The sequence below is a fragment of the Eutrigla gurnardus genome, assembly GCF_963514095.1.
Source record: "Eutrigla gurnardus genome assembly, chromosome: 20".
Taxonomy (NCBI): domain Eukaryota; kingdom Metazoa; phylum Chordata; class Actinopteri; order Perciformes; family Triglidae; genus Eutrigla; species Eutrigla gurnardus.
The window spans coordinates 10,187,341-10,206,928 of NC_139931.1; the positions used below are offsets into that span (position 1 = coordinate 10,187,341).

Genomic DNA, 19,588 nt, shown 5'->3' on the forward strand with positions numbered 1-19,588 from the left:
GAAGCAAACACTGCTTTGTTTCCTGAGCGAATAATGAGTGTGCTTCAGTTTGATGTGCAACCATTCTCACAAGCTGTGAATCGACCGTCTGACTCCTGAAGACCAGGAAATCGTGCCTTTGATACAAATGTTTTAATCCACATGTACTGTATCAGTTACACACACTGTGTGCCACGTCACCTAACCGCCTCTACCAAAATAAGACATTTGCATGCATTTAGTTTAAAACGGGCATATTTCCAAATAGATCAAGCCATTACTCAGACAATTTCTATAAACCTGTTTAATAAAAAAAACCCCACAAAAATTGGCAAAATGTTAGTTCATAACAGCTCATTCTGTTAAAGCCCTGATCAAATGTGTGCAGAAACACATTGGCCAAAGCAAATGCTCCCCTAAATCAATTAGTGTAGCTTATCTTATTATCTTTATCTTATTATTATTATTATTATTTCTTATTAACATTCATGTCTCTGTGCATGCAGTATGTGCATGGATGTGCAAAAAGAGGGCACACAACTCATAATCAAACCTCCACTATCTGCCTTCCCACTCAGGGCACCTTGTCACCACTGCCTCCTCCTCCATGCTTGCAGTTTGGATAATTCTCTTTATTTTATGAAGAATAAAGTCATTATTTTGCATCAAGACTGATACATATTCAATCCAACAGTCACCCACATGCACAAAAACTCAGCACTGGAATGCTACAAACTAGAGTTATTCTAATTGTTTGATTCTGACACAAACTAAAAAAGTTATATGAGGCTCACCTGCATCTCCTTCTCTCCGTACTTCGAGGGGTTCTTGCTGCCCTGACTCTTCCTGCGCAGCTTCTTCAGTTCAGCCTGGCACTTCTCCAGACTCTCCCCTTTGCTCTTGTGTTCCACCTGGTATTTCTTCAGAGCAGCCTACGTGGGGCAACAGGCAGAGCAACAAACACCAAATTAGGACCACAGATTACAAAGTGTGGGTGACAGACAGCAGTAGGTAGGTGCGCTAATGGGGAACCGACCTATTTCTTAAAAGACTCATTCCTATCATAAAGACAAGCCACTCAATTGAACTAATTTCACTACAGTTTGGGAAACTGCATTAGAGATGCAATTTGACCTAAATTGCAGTTGAAGTTACTTTATTTCTCTGGGAATGTTTTAATAAACTCCTCGTGTGTTCAAGAAGGCTTTGACACCAGAAAGCAATCTTTTTAATCAAAGAGAAAACATGAGGCTCTTTACAAGTCATTTTTGCTTATTTTCTGTTGTCCAGGAGTTCTGTTAAAACGTCCTCTGTAGGTGATCACCCATTGCCAGCCCACTGCAAGTTGATTTGAACAGAAATCAGTGGCAGCCTGCGAAGCAAAAAAACCCTGAAGTGTGATTTGTGGAGTCCTTTTACAGCCAGTTTATTTAATTCATTTTAAAATTGTTTATTTAATTACTTTTTTTTTTCTTATTGAGCATAACAACTTCGTTTCCGAGGCTGAACCAGCTCTGTTGCTATAGTAACCGCGCCCGCCGTGACAAAGCTTGTGTGGTTTCTGTGCGAGGCCAAATTGGCCGAGGAGAGCTCGTGCACGAGGGTTCAACATCCGCATTTGCATTCTGAGAGGCGCCGAGGATGAAGGTATCCTCTAGGTAGCGCGGGGCTGCGAAGGAGGCTGGAAAAGAAGTGGCTGTTGTCGCTGGGAAGGGAACTAGCGGCATGACACATGCAGTGGGTGGTATTAGCTCCGGAGGTCTGAGCTGGGCTGGAAGCCTCGAAACAAACCGCACACAAAATGCTGCAATTTAACCGGATCTACTGTTGATCAAGTATCCGGGTCAGGAGCTGCTCGGAAATATTCATGCTCAACATTTCAAAATGGGACAAAAACAATGCTTTGGTGTTGTCTTTGTGACCCAATAACAATGCATGATTCATCCTTTCAGTCCCTCCCAGTCTTTGAGGGAAAAGCAGCACAACCACTATGGGTTGTTCACATCTTTAACTCCCAGGAGGCGGGGCTCCCCGGTGGACCCCCCCTTCCCCCCGTAACAGTTAGAGACGACAAAATTGGATATTGTGAAAGGTTTGCAGGGTGAAATTGGGTAAACAAGATAATATCCCCATATCATCCGCCTCATTGAGCTGGAATGTTCCTCCTGATTAACAAATCAGAAGCTTGCGGACTATTGTTTGCCGGTGCCTGTACCCACAACTCTAAATCACTACTGCAGACACACAAATAGTGCAATTAAATGTGACGAGAAACAGAGTGGACAGTAGATGAACTTTGGTACACTTAGAAGAATTTGACCTGGTGTGTCTTACAGCTTGTAATCTGTTTTTTCTTGTTTTTCTTTTTGCATATTAAGTCTACTGTATGCCCAAATTTTGACATCAGGGTTGTAAAACCCTGCGTAAGCCAAAATGCCAAGAGATGGAGAACAAAGAGAGATGCACCACTGGGAACAGCACACGCACACACACAGACACACACACACACACAGACACACACACTTCAAGTCTCGGAAAAACAGCGAGCTTTCATTTGAGTCTTTTTGAAGTCGACATCTCAGATGATTAATTCACAGATTCTGAAGCAAAATGACTGCTATCATCACCGCCGCAGATCTGCAGGAAATTCATTAAAAGTAATGGATGTTAAAACCTCAGGGAGACGCCACGACAGGAAGGTCTGGAACGCATCTCGCCTAATTGTGAGAAATATGAAACATTTTCCATATCCTTTGGCATATGAATTCAAACACAGATTGTGCAGACATGTAGGGAGTCAAAGATGACTGGAGGAGAGGTTCAATCAAATACAGTTATGCTTTTCATTTGAAGTCAACATGACGATCTGATTTCACTGATGCGTCTCCCTGTTAAGTCAAGAGACCAGTAACCTACAAACGAGCCTCCTTAGCCATTTGGTTTTAAGAGCAGTATTATAATAAGTGTGCCTGAGTGAGTCAGTGGCTGTAAGCCCAAGCAGCTCGTAACGTGGTCCTTTCAACAATGCAACACAATACAACACAATAGTGGCAAAATAATCCCATCCCAACGCGCAGCAGTGCTGCTATACACTCAGGCTGCAACCCACTCATTCTAAAGATATCCCATGTAGACCGGCTCCACAGTGCTCACACACACACACACACACACACACACACACACACACACACACACACGCACACACACATGCACACATACACACACATGCACACACACACACGCAAACACACACGCACACAAGCGCGCACACACACATGCAAACACACACACACATGCACACACACACACGCAAACACACACGCACACAAGCGCGCACACACACATGCAAACACACACGCTTGGAGGGGTTTATTATAATCAGTCCACCCTTGACGGGTGAGCAGACGTGAAATGTTATTTCAAATTATGTTTACACACACACCCACACACACACACAATACACACACACAGACACACACACACCCTAATCGTCTCAGCGACAGACTTTGATCCAGATGTTGAAACACAACTTCAGCCCCCCTAACATTCTCTCTTCCCTCAAATTAGGCCTCAACAGATTTGCGTAATGTAATATAAAGCACTGAAAATGAGATAAAGACACGGAGTGCACTTATTGGATAGAGGCTACCCTCGGGCGTCGGGGGGTGGGTGGGGGGGGACCAGCAGATACTCACAGTCAGATAACGAGAGTCCAGGTCCACCTTCTTCTCCAGCTCAGACAGCAGCTCGTTGTGGAAGGATTTCAACTGGAGGAGGGAGCAGATAAAAAAAAACTGTTCAATAATATCCGACGACAGAATCGTTCACGGGGGCTGCATGCGGACACGGGGGGGTCAATGACAACATCATCCATATCAGATGTAAGCAAAACACAAAAATATATTATTAATATACACGTGTTCTCCTCATTTACTCACGGAGTAAATCCTGGCCTGTGTTGCCTCTCTCAGCTTGCAAATCAGTGTCACCGTCTATCCGACACATTATTATACCACTAGAGTGTAAACTGACCCGCCTGAAGAACTGGCATATGGGGAATCTAATCTTTTGATTCAGCTACTTCAGCAAAAAAGTGTCCGAAAGCGAGGAGGAGCCAATACTGGGTCAGTACGGAGAAGAGGAAGGACTACATACGTACGGATAGACGGACATAAAAAAAAAAAAAAAAAACTATTCCCCCGGCCATACAATCATGTTACCTAGAAATGCCATACTGTGCAATAAACTCACTCCGCTTCCCAAAGCCGTCTCCCACATTGGCAGCCGGAACTCAAAATGAGCTCTGCACGTCCATTCAATACGAGTCCATGTTCATTTAATTATCTACGTATCCGATTAACTGCCCACAGGGGCTCCAGAGCCCAGGGACACCGGCTATTGTTAAAATATTACATTATGATATTACCCTTTTTATCCACCCACCCCCCGGCGTTTCATAACTAGTGATGGCAGTGTTGAGCTGAGAATACCAACCATCTCCTCTAGCTGCACTTGGATCTGTCTGTGGACCTCAGCCATCTGGAACAGCACATCCCCTGCACAGAGAGAAAGAGGGAGACAGGGAACACATGAACAACACTCAACGGCACAAGCATTCCTAGAGCAGAGAAACAGAGAGGTAGAGTGAGGAAGGAAGGAACAGGAAAAGCAAGAGAGAGAGAGCGAGAAAGAGAGGAAGAGAGACCCCAGCGTGCAAAGCTCATGCAGTAGTACGAGACACGGAAAACACAGAACAGGTGACTTGTTACTGGGACAACAAAGGACATGATGGAAGGGGAGTTTTGTTTTTTTGGTACAAGATAACAGAGATAAATGAAACGACGACAAGTGGTGACAAGTACGAAAAAATGGGGGAGACAAAATGCTTCAAATTAAATTCTGGTTCTTCAAGCTTGTCGGGGCTGATGTCTTGTGGAGCTCAAACATTTTGCCTCTTTTCTTTCTTTGATTAATCTTAACATCAGGCAATGTGATTTCTACTAAAACAAACAAACAAAACAAAAAGAATACACCTCAAAGAAAGGTTAAAGGTTAAAGTCTCCACACAAAAAGGAGTAAAGAAAAAGGTTGGCGGGGAGGGGGGTCATGCAGCTAGTGAGAGTGCTTCATGTTCATATACCTACAGGCTGCCTCTTCTGAATATGCAGTGCATTGTCAAGAAAAGGAAAACAAAGAGCTACATTGAGCGAAGGACACATAGAGACCTGGTGGAGAGACAGTGTGACATCTGCATGTACAGAGAAATGAGACACACATACATTTCCAGGACCAAAAAGGTCCAAAGCCCCTTGTCTGATATATCATGGGTTCTCAGGAAACACACTTCCATTAAATTGAATGACTGTACATTGGTTTTTAGTGAGCAGCAAGTGCAGTGATGAAAATATCCATAATGTTGTGACGGGTCATATGTTGGTACCATTTATCGACAGCATCGAAAATGCAATTTATGAACAACCATCACATTATGGCAAAAGTGGAGACGAGACTGAACTGTGGTGAAATATCACGTATCACGGATGACTGCAGGAATGAATGCTCTGTACAGAAAAGGAAGCGCTGGACTATGGCGGAGCAGGAGCTGCATACTGAAGTGTAATACACGTCAGACTTTTCAATCTCGCGCTCCCCCCGCTGTGTCCTCTTTTGAACGCAGAGTACTTCTCAAACAATTTTAAAACTGCCTCGTGAGGGAAGTCAGAACTTGTGCTGAAGTGGTTTCAGTCTAAACTTTGGTCCTCGCCAAAGGGCTTTGGAGTGGTCTCCGTCTCAACAGCACGTACGATGCAAGTCGCTACAGACAGACAGTGAAAGCGGGTCAGAGCGTTAAGACTGGAGGGACAAAGAATACAATATGTAATTCATATTAAAAAAACAATATACATATAGCTGTATATAGCTGGAAAATAAAGTTTAATCTGGATATTTGTAAGGTAACACGTTATGTCCCCCTGCTTACTGTATCATTTACACACTACAATATAGTTGTAAACAGATATTAGGACATTTTTATGAATGCTGCTTACAAATGCTAAATAGTGGGACTTAAATTAAAGAGTTATAATGACGTCACACTGTCAAATGATGTTCTTCACAATCATGGATAACTGTAGTTAAACTCCGATATAAATAAGGAACACATATTGTATGTCAACCATTCAATTGACATCATAGACAAACATGTTTTTACTTTTTATAACATGCTAAATTCAGGGCCCTGCAACGCCTGCACACCCCAGACAGCCACGCCTATTACCCATGGTGCAACCTGCTGATCATGTGCCTCTGAGGAGCGGAGGAACAGGCCAAAAGCATCCCGTCAGTTCCCAGCAGGCCTGCTAAGCAGCTTACAGATACTCATCCCTGATCTTCAGGCTTAGAAACCCTGGCATTCTGTTGGCAGCTTCAACTAGCTGGATCAATTAATAAAATGAGCACACACACACACACACACACACACACACACACACACACACACACACACACACACACACACACACACACACACACACACACACACACACACACACACACACACACACACACACACACAGTCAAGCAAACTGGCAGGACAGGCTGTTTGAAACAAGCCAGAAAGGTAAAAATGAATGAATCTGCGAGAGATCTCATCACGTCATTTGCGGTTTCATTGCTGGCAACACCATAGGAAAAAAAAAAAAAAAAATGTATTCCCACTTTGGAGATGCAAACAGTTGCCATGGCAACTTCGATATCATATCACACAACAACACAGAAAATTGTACTGCAACCTTCAGCGGCACTTAACAGCGGATAATTCAATCAAGAACCAATAAACGGGCACGACGTGGAAAATGTGAATGTGTTGTACGACATTATTCCCCAGCAGGCGTGACACAACCGGAGGGTAGGCGCTCGGCTGCTGGCCTGACAAGGATATCCGCATACCGGCTGTAGTGACATGACAGACAGGTCAATAGACGCATTGACACAACCGCAGATACCAGCACGTAAACTCTCAGAGACCTCTCTCTCATTACTAAAGCAATAAGCTCTCTTCAACCCGGCCCTGGCAGGCAGAAAACAAAAGTTCCTCTGTGGGGAGGTGAGCTCCGGTGGATCTGCACCTGCAGCTCAGCGACAAGCAGCCACACGCCCGCTAGCTGGAACCACTGAGTCACGGAGGAGAAGCATCGGCGGACAGACTGTCCCCCTGAAGTATGACATCAGCTCGTGAAGACGGATCGACTGCTTGTGTAACGCCAGCGATGAAACACCCACACAGGTAGAAGAAACGCAGAAAAACAGAATAACAGAATGTGGGCTACGGAGCAGATAGAGGAGAGAAAAAAAATGAGATAAAAAAAAAAAAGTGGAAGTTTGCAACATTGAACAGAGAGCGCAAGAGAGACAGGGGAGGGAGGGAATGGAGGTGGATGGAGAGAAAACTGAATCACTGGTGAAGATCAAGTCGGATTCACTACGGGTTGTCATGGAAGCAGGATAATGCTAGGGTCGTTGCCATGGGAGAAGTTGCAAGATGAGGGGCAGAGGCTGCAAAGTGTTACGAAACACTGTTCAAAGATCTCCACCCTTACTATCAGCTATCATCACAGTGATCCCACCTGTCTGTGTGCAGTGTGTGTGTGTGTGTGTGTGTGTGTGTGTGTGTTTGCGACTAAACAATACAGGGATGTTAATACCTGCCTGCGCAGCCTGCCAAGTCATAAGGGAAACAAACAGGCGGCAAATATGATGGAGGAGCGGGACAATGTGTCAGACGTAGATAATAGCTGAGAGTCTGGGTGGCCATGTGTGTACGTGTTTGTGTACATGTACATGTTGGTGAGTACACTCCCTGTGAAACTAAAAAAAACACTAATTTGGGAGTGAAGTCAGGATACGCCTACAGTTCATCCATCCTTTGCTCCCTCTCTTTCTCATTTTGTAGTTTTGGGATATGGACGGTGACCTCCGTTTGATCTCTTTGCTCATTCACATCCTCGTGGGAGAAAATTGATACAGTATGCACGACGCGTTGCTAAATCTGGAAGCTCCGCCATCACATCCGTTCGGCCTACTAACCCAATATAAGTTTGTCCAGTAATGGTGTCATGCATTCAGGCCATAATGAAGGCTTCACAGCAGACGTGAGCCAGAGCAAGTAATCTTTGCATTCTTTGATACCCAATTTATTGAATAAGGAAAGAGCATCCAGGTAAAAAAAAAAAAAAAAAAGGTATAATATAATATGTATAAGCTAAGAGCTGCATAGCCGATGTGTCTTAACCTGCTGCATTTTACCTTCTCCAGAGTTGATTATTGGTCCTGAGCATGTCAGCAGGTTCATTCATCACGTTGCTGAGGTCATGACCTGTATCTGGTCCTACAAGCCCGGAGCTAACCGCCTCGTTAAAAAAAACCTTCATGACAAAACCTGACGTGTGTGATATCCCTTCATGAAATAATGCTGCAGAATAAAAAAGTAAATGCGTCTCCTGTGAGAAACACCACTGCGGCACAAAGCTTCCTTTTTTTGATAACTTATCTGCACTTGTTGCTGAAAGAATTGCTTTGACAAACAAAGGAAGGAGAAAGAAAAGAGGCTAAAATAATAGTAGGGCAAGGAAAAAAAAAAAGATGGCGGATTAAGAGCAGGAACAGTTGCTCCGACTGTTACATACTGATTAAGGTGTGTGTTTGTGCAACAAGGTCCTTCACATAGTTGAAAGAAAGCCAAATATGAAAGAGAAACTAATTTTGTTCCACCGCTAATAAAGGCAGGCGGAGAGAGTGGAGCAAAATGTGTAATGATGGGGAAACTCCCTCAGTTTAACAGAAAAGTACACATACACCTTTTTAAGCCTTAATGATAGCGCTGATTTTTTCCCCTAAGCAGTGCAGCAGATCCCCTCACACTTGAAAAACAGCAGAGTCATGCATCTACCTGTTGAGGTATGGAGAGTCAAGGAGGGGCTGAGTGAGTGTCTGTGTGGATATGTGTGTGTTTTATATTTGATCCAGCCAGTAAGTAACCAGGGTCAATACGAGTCTTCAAATACAGAATGTATGGGAGCCTGACTACGTGCTGCAGGATTAAAAACAAAAGAAACTGCTGCTACTGCTGCTACCTTTTGTTGCATGCCGGCCTAACCAGAATAACCAGGCTGGCATGCAACAAAAGGTAACAGCGGTTTTCTTTAATCCTGCACTTTGCAAATGTAATGGATTAATTAGTTTCATTAGAGAGAGACAGAGACAGAGAGAGAGAGAGAGAGAGAGAGAGAGAGAGAGAGAGAGAGAGAGAGAGAGAGAGAGAGAGAGAGAGAGAGAGACATGTCTGTGCGGTTCTGTCCATGTCCATACCAGCTGCATCTGAGCTCACCTTCGGCACGCCTCAAACGAATGAAGGGCAATGTGAATGAGTGTGGACGGGGGAGAGAGCGTGGGGGCCACTGGCTTCCCATCATGCAGTGCGTGTCTCAGAAATAGAGCAGGAGAAGGCAGGGACCCCTGGGACGGGGGGACAGAGCTAAGAAAAGAGCTCCTCTGCTCTCATTTAAACAGGGACAGGTGCTGGAGGAGGAGAGAGGTAGGCCAGACTAAAGGCCGAGAGGGAAACAGACAGTAAATGAGAGAGAGAGGGAGAGGGAGAGAGAGAGAGAGAGAGAGAGAGAGAGAGAGAGAGAGAGAGAGAGAGAGAGAGAGAGAGAGAGAGGCATTTACAGTATTGATGCTCATACAAACGCAGCATGGCAGAGTTAACTCTTCACCTGCCACCGCTAACCTCCGCTCTTAACGACGTATCGTTTAGCCTTTTAGATGGCATTCATTTACCGACAGCAATGTAACGCTTATGTCCCAGATCCATTAACCTAAAAAAAAAAAAAGACAATTATGATACATCAGTTTACAGCCTCAGTTTCCCCGTGTGAACCTTTTTTTTTCTCTCAGGTAATTATTACTGGGAGGGCTTTTTTTTCTCCCCCCTCTCCCCAGCAGCAACCAAGCAATCCATTGCTCGACTACAATTCCCTCCCCCCCTTTTTTCCCTCTAATGCATGTAATTTCCCAAAAGACGCGCGTTTGTGCTGAATCATACGTATGTGTTTTATTAAAAACGTGGCAATTATCAGGGTTACAGCAGTTGGTAAGAGGGAGAGAACGATATTTGATTTCCTCGGGCCGGGGAGGCTGGACTGTATAAGCACTTTACATTCCTGTCCAGGTGCTTGAAAAACATAGTAATCAGCCAAATGGTCCGACGGGGAGTTTCTTTTTTTTAATTGTTGACCAGAGGACAGGAGGAAGGAAAGCCATGAAATCAAACCATTTGAGAACGAATGTGAGGAAGCATCGTGGACTCAAAAGCACAAGAAAACGGGACTAAATATAACATTGCTGAGCGTGTAAAAAAAGCAACTGAAGTCCGACCAAAGATAAAAGGAGATAGGAATTTCAGGACTATTTGGCTATGGATCCGGTGGTACATAACAAGCCTCTTAGTCCAGGAATATAAACACAACGGAGCAGAGCTGGTCGGATACGATTGTCGTAAAATACATCCAGCACAAACTCTACAGTTCCCTAGAAGGGTTGGAAAGCCACACATGTCACTGAGGTAATAAGTGCTTACTCCTTCTTCACCAAGAGGGATAAAGAAGGAGGAGGATGGCAGAAACAGAGGGAGAAGGGAGGGAAGGTGTGTGTGTGTGTGTGTGTGTGCGTGTGTGTGTGTGGGTGGAAAAGTGACAGGCGATGATTAGCCCAACCAGAGGAGGATATGTGGGAGGGAGTGCGTGGGAGTAGTGGGGCTGGCGAGAGAGAGAGAGATAGAGAGACACTCTGTCTCTTTAGGCAGATATACACAAGTGGATTAGAAGAGCACTCACACTGTATAAACACAGAGATGACAGGAGATTTTATGCACAAAAAAAAAAAATGCACACGGGGCGATGTAAATATAGCAGACGTGACCGTATGCGTGCACCGTAAGCACACGGGTGGATTCCTGCGGGAGCACGCCGCGTTCTGAAGGAATTAAGACTCAAGCCGGGGTAGAGTGCACGTTAATTTGCCGATAATAAAAAGCAGCGACGGCGAGGCATTATTTCACGAGGTAATTTCATTCCCTGCTTAAAGCATACTGTTTATGTGTGTGGAAGGGTGGGAGGGGGAGAAAGGGAGGGCGGGAGGAAGAACGCGACGGAGAGCAGCTGTCGACTCTTAGGTGTGTAGGTGGGACCGACTCTTAACAAGCCTCCGAGGAGCAGCGGGCTTTAAGGAGATCAAACTCATACAATGCAGACATACAGATATTTATCTTTTTAGAATAATCCAGAAAGAAATCATGGAAACAGTATGTATGAGGTCACTCGGATACTTTGATGCCTGAGTTCCCTGTCCATCTCCATGTACAGAAATATACCTCGCTTCATGCCTGAATATATATGAAAATATCCTGTAGTGTTGTGTTTTTAAACTCTCCATCAATACACATAGTACACGGGAGTTACATGCTATTAAGAAGAAAATACTTGAAGAACAATCAAGCACTTTGCAGTGCAACATCTCTGGAGAAAGAGGAGATTATGCCAATTTGAATCACGATAGGATTAAAACTGACTTAAATTCACATCGATCTCTTTAACCAATAGTGCGAGCACACACGAGCTGTGGTTTGTTTGGCTGACCTCCAGCATCTCTCTTTCCCCTCCAACCTGTGGATATTTCCGTGCTCCACCGGCGGACAAACAGGAAACTCTGAGCTCTGGGACTCGACCCTGCACGCGGCCTGACAGGAGGTCGGGGGGGGCACCAGCGCCGACTTCAGGGTGACGCCTGGAACAAGTCTAGAGCAGGTGGCTGGAAGACGAAAACAACACGGATTCTACCCTTTGGGAACCGCAGTGGCACACGGCGAACGAGAGGGGGGCTCATATCTGTATCTACGCCGCAACCTTTCCTTTCTTTCTAACTTGCGACTGCACGGATTCAGCGGGTGAACGTGAAACAGACGAACGTAAAGACAGAGCGGATGAGTCACTCCAAACATCCAGTCCCTCGCAGATCTTCCTCCAGGCACGGTTTTGAAAAACAGATTCAGTTTTCACTTCCCTCGTATACTTGTGACAAAAGAAGTGAGGAAATGTATATATTTCCATGGCGACATGGAAGGGAGAAGTTAGAAGTTCACCCGAGGATATCTACTCGGAAACCCCGCTACAGTAAGCTCAACGTGGAAAAATACTCCTGCCGTATCAATGGAAAGCCTCGCCGAGATAGAGAGACAGATAGGAGGGAGAGAGAGAGGGATGCTTACTGAATAAAACAACCTGAGAGCACTTTCATGTCGGTCCCTTGTTGGCTGGGATGGAGGAAACCCAAAGCACATTTTCGGCTCCGCTTCCACAAAAGGCCGCCGTCAAATCAACAGCTACTTCCGACGCACATCAAGCATTCAGCGAGCCCAATCAGTGCGAAGGGAATCTCTTCAAACAGCCGCAGATTTCCCACGGGGGGGCCCCGGCGACGGTCGGATACAGACTCGGGCTCAGAGACACCGATCACCGCGGAAACGGCTCGCTGCGAGAGGCATCCATAACGACCTACAAACCACATCACACGAGGTGCAACGTCCGGCCTCTATACTGTTGTAAATGTTGCGCTCGCTGTGCTGACAGTACTGCTTTTATTAGCTTGTCTACCTCTTGATGACATTCCTATGATAAAAGGAGGCCCATAAATAATAATAATAGGAAAAAGTGAAGGCAACGCTGTATTTCCTCCAGGACAAACTACCCTGGACTGAAAGGATTGAGTAAACGTTGTAATTAAAAACACCTCCTGTATCATCCCACACACGTCTCTCTGATTTAACCTCCCATGCCACTTTAGGTTTTGTTTTTTACACAGAAAGCTGATGTTAGTTGACGTCAGTGTGTGAAGAACTGACGCCGCTGTTGTAGGCCAGAGCAGCCAACCACACAGAAAGACAAAAGAGAGAGTCATCGAGGTGCACGTGAGTCACTTACCCAAGTCTTTGGATCCTTGACTCTCGCTGGCCAGCTCACCCATTCTGACCAGAGCGTCAAAGTAGCCTTTGGCAGCAAATGTCACATCTAGAGACAAAGAGAAGCAAGAACAAAAAAAAAAGAAAGAAAAGCGTTTAAAGCAACGGTGCAGTGTTCCTCTTCAAATGTGGAGAAGACAAACAGCAGATCTAAAGCCTTTGTAAACACAGTCGTCATGCAGTCGAGCACTTTTTTGTTCTACCTCGTCTTTTCCCCCCCTTCTGAAGCAGTGCATCACAGCTTCTCGCCACCAGAAAAATCAGCATTAATTACTCGACATCGTCTCGTTGGAGCAGCTTGATTGCAAAAGAGGAAATTATTTTTTTTCCGACAGATAATCGGTGCTTGATGGGGAAGCGGCGCGAGCACAAATAATAAAATGTGTTTCCTGTTATGTTCCGTTTATGACTTAGTCTTATAATGAGAAGGAAAAAGTTGGTTTATTATCACCGCAAAATTGGACGGGAGACAAAAAAAATGCAATATTTAGAAGGGGTTCTTGGCACTGGGCACGTTCCCAGCTAGCGGAGCCTCAATTAATTGCAGAGTTGTTCCAAACTCATCCGTTTTTCGAGATAACAGCTGGAAACACTCCCTCCCATGGTTTCACCATTATGTCTATTGCTACTTGTCCATTATAAGTACTGCATATCACAGTGTGTTAAATGTCGCCTGGTGCTTGAGTCAATATTTAGGTATTGTTTTTTCCATTCCTGGTCTCTTTTCGATCTTTGACCAGATGGACAACAATTCAATATTTGCCAGCCAACATCTGTGATAAAACATTCATTGTTGTTTCACCAAGGAAGCAGCAACATCATGCGGTTAACCACCTTTTTCCTTCTTCCATTTCATCTTTTTTTCTGTGAATATGTCAGGAGGGGGACACGGTGGCCTGGGGAGACCGTTTGATTAGTGGCTGCATGGACGAGGCTTCGACCCTGCTGGGGGGTCCCTCTTTAACACTGGGGGCCGCTTTGTAGCCGACACAGCAGCGTGAGGGAAAGGAAAGGATTCTCTCCCTCTAGCCTTGATGAAATGTGTAATAATGAATTGCCTTTATAATCGAACGGTTACCTAAATTGCTCAAATAGTCAGTTTTTACACCAACTAAGACGTCATATATATACACAGATGTAGGCACGCTTATACAAAAACAAAAATCACAGAGGCAAACCTAATCAGAAGCCATTTCTCCTTTTCCCTCTCACGGAGACTTAATAAAGATCAAGGGTTCTCCTGGTTGTCCAGATCAATATCCACTTCAGGCCCTATTATTCCAACTGCAGCTGAGCCGGCCAACAAAAAGGTCACACAGGGCGGAGTTAGCTTCCAGGGATTTTCTGCCCCGGCTGCAGACAGCCTGCCAATCGGCCCCCCATCTCCGGTGAGTAATGGCTGCTGCTTTAAGAGGTGACTTCAACAGCGGTCTCCAGGTGACAGATGGGGGGGGGCAGGTGAGATACATTCACAACAATAGTCTGGCAGGAGCAGGGGCTAAATCTAGCACACAGATGCAGCCCTGCGATAGGAGGAAATCTCCCGGGCTGGAAAGCCCTCGCAGCTCCGCTCCGAGGCTGAGGGACGTATGCTAATGCTAATCCCAATTACAGCTGAGTCAACGGCAGAAGACGGCATGCGCAGCGTTCTCTTGCTTGGGGGACACCTGAGAACCGGGAACAGAGCTCCTGGAGCGTTGCGGCTGATTTCCCTTCGTTACGCCAAACCAATCTGCCGATCGTCCCTCATGCGGAAAGCGTTGTGAATGTGTGTGTGTCTCTATATGCAAGCACACGTGCAGTGTAGGGGTTGCACGAGTGGGATGGTGGGAGCTACGGATGATTTTCAAAGTGATCTCCAAGCTACAGATTCTTTCTTCTTGGCCAACCCTGCGGCAGTGTGTGTGTGTGAGTGTGTGTGCGCACACAGCTGAAGGGTGGCTGAGTAGATAAGCTGGATCTATACGGAGACTTTACTTCTGTCTAATGAAATGTGTGGCAAGGGGCTCACAGAGACAGACGGAGAGGATTACCGGATCTCTGATTGCGAGGCCGACAGACAATTGGTAAGGGAGGGGCTCATCTCTGAGCTAGCGATCCATCACTCATACTTCACTCTGGAGAGGAGGCGGAGGAAGCGCACATCCTTAGAATCAGGACGACGATCATTTCCTGCGCTACGGTCGTCCTCACCACGCTGTCGGGGGAGGAGGCGGGGGAGGGACTCGTATAATAAGTTCCAGGCTGTGTTTGGTAGGCAGGCGGAGTCGCTCAGTTGTACGCATCTGTTGCTTTTACACTTAACCAAAACGCTGTGAGATTTCGCGACTCGCTGCCGCGTCGGCAAACCCTGGAACGCGTCCATGTGCCGATCTAGCGGGGGCCTACCCATGAAGCCCTTTTTGGCATTTTCTGGTGCTGAATAATTTTCCGCGATCGCACCATATGGGCGGATGTGTGTCCCCCCTGCCTCCGCAAAAACCAGAGCCTCTTAGTCCGTCGGGGTCGAGCCAATCCTGCAAAGTGGGCTTTAATGGCTCAGCAAGTCCCTGCCATTCTGTCTCCTACCTACACCAGGATTAGGTTTTGTGTGGGTGTCAGGGAAAAGAAGGGAAAGAAGCACAGACTTAAGGGAGGGATGGGGGGGTACTAAATGCTGGATTAGTTGGACTGAGGGGGTTTCGGCCTTGTCTTCAGGTTGGAGGAGGTCCTGGGGGACATTTTCAGACATTGTTACCAAGTCAGAGAAATGGAAAATCCACAGGTTTCGTCCACAAGCCCTGCCAGAGGCTGTGCACCGCATGATAAGCACTTCCCTATATAAACAGAAATATTTGAATATTGTCCTTTTTTTGGAAGAACGGAAGAACGGCCTCTCTCTCCACATAAATGGAGAGAGAGGCAGAGAGAGTGCTGGCTTGGCCGTGTGCCCAAAACAGGGAGCGCGGTGAAAATAAATGAGAGAAAAACTCACTGGTGAGGGTCTTCTCATAGTTCTTCCCCATGGCAACAAAGTTCCGCAAGCAGGGGTTGAACTGCTCCATGATGGTCTGAAAGAGAAAACAAGAGATAAATGGGAGTTAGAGCTTTTCACTTATCGGCAGAGCGGGGGGTCAAGGCCAGGCGAAGAAAGAATTACACCTTGCTCTTTTCATTCTCTCTCTCTCTCTCTGGCGCTTCCTGTCTCTCGTTCTCTCTCCGACTTACACAAACTGCCTTTCACGGAGCAAACGGCCATCGGCGGGAATCTTCGGACACACTAAGTGGTTGTCTTGAATGCTAACGAGGGGAGAAATTGCCGAGGCGGGACGACTGGGGTCGACGTTGGAGGCGTGGGAGAGATACTCGGGGACTAAAAAGTGAGCGTGAAATCTGCAGTGAAAGGGAACGGACGTAGAGCGCGAAGATGATGGACGCCAAGGTTCATTACGGTTGCTAGAGAACGGAGCGTGGCATGGGCATAATTAATCAGCATCCACCCTTAAAAAGGACTGCTACATGTTATATCTTCATGTATACAAATATCTCATCACATCTCCTTTTCATTATAAGGAGAAAACGGAGACATTCTTTTTTTAGATACAGTATCACACATCACTGCGAGCCGAGTCGGCGTAAACGCAGAGACAGCGCGTCGCCTCACATCTCCCGCCATCGCCGTTTCCTCCGCGCCTCCTTCCTCCTCCTGTGCTCCTCCAAGGCTTCCTCCAATTAGCCGCTCCCCAGTCAGCGAGTCGGGAAGAGCCAGGGGATAGAGAGAGAGACAACCACAACACTGCAGCGGCAGCAGTCCCCCACACAAGCCATCAATACTGCAGGAGAACACTTAATAATCTACTTTCGGAGCCCTGGATTCACACTGTGGCAGAATAATATGGCGAGGTGCCACCGGTGTCATCCCGGAACAACCCCGGCAGCTCATCCTGAAAAGCGTATGCAATCTCGTCTTCACAGACCTCAGCATTTTTTGCTCTTTTTTGCCTTCATCTTGCTGTCTGTCTTTTGTTTTTAATGAGAGCCCAGATTTGGATAGGATCGTGTGTGTGTGTGTGTGTGTGTGTGTGTGTGTGTGTGTGTGTGTGTGTGTATGTCTCATCAGAAGTTCAAGTGGCTTGAGTGCAGCACAACCCAGTGAGAAAGTCATAAATCACGGTTCATTCCCAAGAGTAACTATTCGACTGGCTTCCATCTAAAGCCGCTGCAGCAAAACTGGACTGGATTACACAAGAATGAGTAGACATGTTTATACACCTATTAGTATGGATTCATCTCCTAATTATTTTACAATTAACAGCAAAAACAGGTGCAAAATGGAGTGACGGCAAATCTGTTCGCCGACTCGGTAGCTCTCGAGATTCTGGAGTGAAGCTTCTTTTGAAAACACGACGGCTGCTCCTGAAGGAAGACATGTTCTTGAACTAGAGAGCATAGAAAAATACTGTTGACTCTTGAATACACAGCCAATTTTTTTTTATTTTTAAACAGAGGCCAGTGTCAGCTTATTGTTTTACACAAAATGATTCCCAAGGCGGTGGAATGAGCATTATAAACGACTCCTATTTAAATCAGCTCTCTTTATTTACCATCTAGTTTAATAAACAACACAAATAGGAACACATTTGGGGAGAATCCCATCTTCACACACACACACACACACACACACACACACACACACACACACACACACACACACACACACACACACACACACACACACACACACACACACACACACACACACACACACACACACACACACACACACACACACACACACACACACACACACACGAAAGGTATCCCCGCTCTCTCCGCCTCTGGGAGGATGAAAGACTCACACATCCCTTAGGATGTATAAAGAAATGTTTATACCGAAACGTTTTCTCCGCTCTGCCTCGTGTTTTTTTGAAGTGAAGTGCATCTCGTAGATGAGGATGAGGTCACGTGAATGGGTGCAAATTACGCACGCGTTCACGCTTCGGCGCGCACTCGTGCGCACGCCCACCTTAATACAAGGGTTTATGATAAAGAGCGGCGGTGTTTCAAGCCGGTGGGAGGATTACATAACACAGCAGAAGCGCTGCGCGGCATCATTACGGCACACTCTCCCACTGAGGAGGACAAAGGTAGCTGACACGGGGCCGGCCGCCCTTTCTTACATGCTCTGCACACGCTCACACACACACGCTCACACATACACACATACACACACTAACACACACACACACAGGCTGACCCACTGCCACTGAATGAACAAGCAGGAAAATCCATGCAGGAACATAAAGCATTAGATGATTAACCATGAGTATAACTATTATATAAGAGGCGTAAGTTGCAGCGACACGCAGCCAGAGGGGAAGAAGAGAAGCAGGGTGCGGTAGGTTCTTCCCATTGTTGCTAAATTTGTCATCCCAGTTCTCTTGAACTACATTTTTACCCTAATTGTGCCGGCTAATTGGGAAATGGGGCCAGGAGGCACATGGAAGTGGTGTGGAAACGGAGAGAGGGAGGGAGAGAGAGAGAGAGAATAAAATGTCCAGGATGGAATATTTCAACTTACAAGCAAAGGTTTATGGGTAATTACAGACTAAGTTCTCCTCTGTATCATCTTTCATTTACAGAATTAATGAAATAAGAAATACGTCACAGGCTGAAGTGAAATCTCTCATACAGAGATGAAGAGGAGCTGTCCATTTTGAGAGGACTGAATGAATTCATTATCAGCACTCGGGGCCAAAAAAAAAAGAAGAAGAAATTACAGCAGACATTTAAAATGAGGGCAGAGACATTCTCCTACAAAATTAATCAAATCTGTTTGACACCAGTTTGTGCTGTGAGGTGAGACGGGGGAGAATACGGAGGACTCGGGAATAAAAAAAGATAAGGGAAAAACATCGCGATTAAAATGAATGTTTTCCCGGCGTGGGACTACCAAACAAGGTCAACGCATATGAAATGGATTAATTCAAACTATGGGATATTCATATTAGTCACACGTCTCCGCTCATTCACACGCGCACAAACACAAACGCAGTAATGACATGCAGAAGGGGGTGATTTCAAAGTAACACCAGCCGATTAGAATCAGGGGATATCACGCGCAATCAGGAGCCAGGATGCCATCATCGTCATCTGCTGCTGCTTCACACCTCCTCCCCCCCCCCCACCGCTCCTTCCTCCTCATCCTCTCTTCTACATGGCAACCAGGGAAATGACCAGAATCGGTTGAGCCACCAGTCATTGTATTTGTGAGGACTGTATGTGGTGACAGGTAGCAGAGGCAGCCCGGCCTAATGGATGTAATTGGAGGAGGAATGTACCTAATAAGGAGCAGTGTGAGTTTATGATGGGTCTCAATCGACCAGATGATGGCGGAGACCTTTAGCATGAGCTAATTACTGTGCGGAGAGGAAAACAGCCAGGCTGCTGTGTAATCTCCTGTCTGGTCGACTCCACCGATGATGAGGAAGGAGGACGAACTAGGAAGAGACGCGTCAGGATCTGGCTGTCTCACCACCTCGGCTGAGCAGCTTCCTG

At 46.0% G+C, this 19,588-nt stretch overlaps 1 protein-coding gene across 5 annotated transcripts in view; it reads right to left on the reverse strand.

The window, feature by feature from the left end:
• The window catches only part of baiap2a (BAR/IMD domain containing adaptor protein 2a), a 41,621-nt gene that overhangs the window by 14,530 nt on the left and 7,503 nt on the right, over positions 1-19,588 (reverse strand). For all 5 annotated transcript variants that reach the window (XM_084037146.1, XM_084037148.1, XM_084037145.1 and 2 more), the window contains exons 2-6: positions 16,026-16,101; positions 13,014-13,100; positions 4,474-4,535; positions 3,675-3,746; positions 774-911 (exon numbers count right to left, since the gene is read on the reverse strand). In XM_084037146.1, coding sequence (XP_083893272.1) covers positions 774-911; positions 3,675-3,746; positions 4,474-4,535; positions 13,014-13,100; positions 16,026-16,101 — 435 coding nt within the window. The remainder of the gene's footprint in view (positions 1-773; positions 912-3,674; positions 3,747-4,473; positions 4,536-13,013; positions 13,101-16,025; positions 16,102-19,588) is intronic.